Genomic DNA, 3,641 nt, shown 5'->3' with positions numbered 1-3,641 from the left:
CACCCCCCTGGCAGCCCCTCCCAACGCTTTGAAATCCCATCCCGGCTTTGTTGTCTTTCCCCCAAGGGGCAGGAATGCTTCCAGCCCTCAGTATAAAGCCAGCCGAAGCTGCGGTGGCGGCTCAGAGCTCTGTGCGCCCCTAAATCTTGACACTCCGGGGACCCACCCCCCTTTCCACCCCACCGCTGCCACTGGAAGCACAGACACTGCAGAAGCTGTTGCTGCTCAGCCAGGCGCAATTGGGTCCCGGCTGCAAAGTGACTGACACCTTGTCGTCTTTTCTGGGAGCACTTCTGAGATGCTGGTTTTGGGGGTCCTGGGACCTGCCCGGGTCTGGCTGGCCCTGGTGGCGGCTGCCCTTTGCGGACACCCTCTGCCCGGCGCCAAGGCCACCTTGAACTCAGTTTTGTTGAATTCCAACGCCATTAAGAATCTGCCCCCGCCGCTGGGGGGCGCCGTCGGGCACCAGGGCAACCCGGTGAGCGCTGCTCCGGGGATTCTGTACGAGGGAGGGAACAAATACCAACCCGTGGACAACTACCAGGTGAGAAGGGGCTCCTTGGGCATCAGGGATGCAATGAACACATTTTGGGGTGCAGCAGAGAGGCCAAATCCGGGAGTGTTTCAGGGGGATTTGCCACCTTTGCCAGGAGGGTGTGCAAGGGTTGGCAGAAAGCGGGGTACCGTGATACCCGGAGTCTCAACTCTCACCCGGCTCCCTTCCTCTCAGCCCTACCCCTGCACCGAAGACGAAGAGTGTGGCATGGATGAGTTCTGTGGCATTCCCACTCGGGGAGCGTTGGGTTCCGGAGCGCAAATCTGTCTGGCTTGCAGGAAGCGCCGAAAACGCTGCATGCGACATGCTATGTGCTGTCCCGGGAATTATTGCAAAAATGGTGAGTGGGCTAGATGGACTTTGCATTTTATTTATTTATTTGTGTATTTATTTCTTTTGCAAGCTCAGGGGTAGGAAATAGGGTCTGTTCTGCAAAAACAGACAAAAAATAAAAACAAAAAATATGCATCACCTGTCCATAGGTTTTTAGGAAGGTTGTGCTGCTGAAGTATATAAAACTCATGGAGGAGACAGAAATATGGGGGTTTGGGAATCCCCTACTTTCCCAAATCCCTCCAAAAATTTCATGCAACTGCACATCTTTACGTTTTTAATTCCTACGAGGAACTTGTGGGAGAGGGTTTAGATCGATTGAAAGGGAATTTGGGCGAGGGAGACAGGTTTATAGGAAGACCCAAGCCAGCATCATGGCCATTAAGATGCACTTTTCCATCCATACACACACCCCTTTGGGCTATTGTCCTGTCTCCCTGTCTCCTCCGCCAAAACTTTCTTTCTCTCGTGATATCTATAAAAAATTTAATCAGCCAGAAGTCTGTTCTTATCTGGGCTAGCCTGGCTCAAAGGGACAAGCTAGATTCCTTCCATCCCATCCTGACCTCTTGTCTGTCTCCCCCTCTGCTCTCTCCCGCCCCATTCCTGCTGTCTTAAAATAAGTACCTCTCCCTCCCTCCAACCACAGAGGCATTCAAATTTAATGTCTCCAGGAGATAGTCTCAGAAAAAAAAAAAAAAAAAAAAAAAAAACCAGAGAAGGCGCCAGAAATAAACTTCAGGGTGGCGACCCTCTTGGAAGACCCAATAATCCTCTGGGATAAACCTAAATCTCTGTAATATAGAAATTAGAGAGTTAAAATAGCCGGTGAGCGAGGTGGTAATCTTCCAGGCAAGCTAGTCCTGCCTTTGGCCGAGTCTTGCTGCCAGGACCTAGGGCAGAGAAGTTAATTTTAAAAGCAATTTACGTGTGGCCGCACCCATATTTCTTGCCCCTAAGGGTTACCTTAAAATGGAAAGAAATCTTTCAGCTATTACTACCCTTGGTAGGAAAGTATTTTAAGTGGCTTGACTGGGAATGGGGTGTGGGGGATGTTGCATGGAATGCCATTCTGTAGATATTTGGTAATTTGGAAAAAAAAAAAACAACTCGAGTTAGGAAGTTCTATTTGGCTGGAGTTTAAAATAATGGAAATATATATGTAAAATATAAAATATAGATATAAATATAATAATAAAATATGAACAATATATTATATAATATATTATCTAAATGATTCATTATATAATATTATGTAAATAATATTATGTTAATAATGTATTAAATTTATATAAATAATATATGTATTTTATATATAATAAATATAATAATAAAATAAAAAGCCATGAGGGCATGGGCATAATTAGCTGTCATTGTCACTACTGTCAATGGGTTACCAGTAATCATGCCCACATTTCCAGCCCAGAAATTTAATGATTTCCTGCTTCCTTAGGAATCTGCATGCCTTCCGATAGCACTCACCTAAACAGAGGAGAAATTGAGGAAACCATTATTGAAAGTGTTGCCGGTGGCGAACACAGCACCCTGGATGGCTACTCAAGAAGAACCACACTGTCCTCAAAAATATACCATACCAAAGGTGAGTAAAAAAATAAATAAATAAAAATTTGACTTCCCATGCCATGATGGGAATGTTGCACTGGTGAAGGGGGAATGTTCTTTACATGACTGAAAACCAACTACAATCCTATTTGTAATCAAGGTGTTTAAATGAAGATATTAATAACAAAAGAAGGTAGATGCTTAAAATAAAGTCATGTGTAATCTAGGTTATCAAACTTTTCTCAACTTTCAAGTTATCAGAAGTACTTGACTACACCCTAAAATATAAGATACTGACCAAGTCTATTGAAAAAAAAAAAACTTTTATTCTAAATATGCTGAATAAAAGGATCCTATTTTACTCTGGGAAAGAATTTCAAGTCTTTAAATGAATGTCCTACTTGTCAAAAATAAATAAATAAATAAATAAATAAATAAATAAAGGATACATATTCATTACCTACACATTACAAGAAAAAAAAAACTTGCCCTTCCACATGAGCCCATCAGAATGGTCCCTGGGATGATTTAAAGGAAATAATCTGTTTTGTTTGTTTGTTTTGCATTGACCTTGTACTGTCTGTCTTGTCTCCTTTCCAGGGCAAGAAGGCTCTGTCTGTCTCAGATCTTCAGACTGTGCTACTGGCCTGTGTTGTGCGAGACACTTCTGGTCCAAGATCTGCAAACCAGTCCTCAAGGAAGGACAAGTATGCACCAAACACCGACGAAAAGGGTCCCATGGACTGGAGATATTTCAGCGTTGTTACTGCGGAGAAGGTCTCTCATGTCGGATACAGAAAGATCACCAAGCCAGCAATTCCTCTAGGCTTCACACCTGTCAGAGACATTAAGCCAGTTTTTTTGGGGGAGGGAATACAATGGACTGTTTTTATTTTTTTTATATAATATATGCTATGAAAACCCTTTGATTTTTTCCCCCTGCCTTGTCGGCTCAATCTCTTAAGAATGTACAAATCTGTGGTTAACAGTTGAGCATTCCAATAATTCCTTCTGAAAAAATCTGGAGTGGAAGAGCTTCGTTTCTTAATGGAACAACCCCTGTCGTTGATTTTTGCAGTAAATTACTGTGTTGTAAATCCTCCCGAGTGTGGCACTTAACCTGTAAATGCAACGAGACTTTTATTTTTCTAAGGGTGCTGCATGGCCTATTCCTCTTGTGATGTAAATT

At 43.0% G+C, this 3,641-nt stretch overlaps 1 protein-coding gene across 1 annotated transcript; it reads left to right on the top strand.

Annotated features, from left to right (window-relative positions):
• The first annotated feature begins 293 nt into the window (after positions 1–293).
• DKK1 (dickkopf WNT signaling pathway inhibitor 1) lies at positions 294–3,313 on the top strand. Its single transcript, XM_049764677.1, has 4 exons — positions 294–544; positions 731–896; positions 2,343–2,489; positions 3,053–3,313. Exons 1-4 carry the CDS (start codon positions 299–301, stop codon positions 3,301–3,303), a joined length of 810 nt encoding a protein of 269 aa, XP_049620634.1. The 5' UTR covers positions 294–298; the 3' UTR covers positions 3,304–3,313.
• The last annotated feature ends 328 nt before the right edge of the window (positions 3,314–3,641 follow it).

This window comes from Suncus etruscus, chromosome 17 (genome assembly GCF_024139225.1).
Source record: "Suncus etruscus isolate mSunEtr1 chromosome 17, mSunEtr1.pri.cur, whole genome shotgun sequence".
In the NCBI taxonomy this organism is placed as follows: domain Eukaryota; kingdom Metazoa; phylum Chordata; class Mammalia; order Eulipotyphla; family Soricidae; genus Suncus; species Suncus etruscus.
Note: the sequence above shows the minus strand (reverse complement) of the source record. Positions and strands in the feature narration are given on the sequence as shown.

Bases quoted from the DNA above. Each gene is read 5' to 3' on its own strand.
- DKK1 (XM_049764677.1), top strand. From the start codon at position 299: ATGCTGGTTTTGGGGGTCCTGGGACCTGCCCGGGTCTGGCTGGCCCTG. The intron at 545-730 runs GTGAGAAGGGGC...CCTTCCTCTCAG, and splicing joins AACCCGTGGACAACTACCAG to CCCTACCCCTGCACCGAAGA. The intron at 897-2,342 runs GTGAGTGGGCTA...CTGCTTCCTTAG, and splicing joins CGGGAATTATTGCAAAAATG to GAATCTGCATGCCTTCCGAT.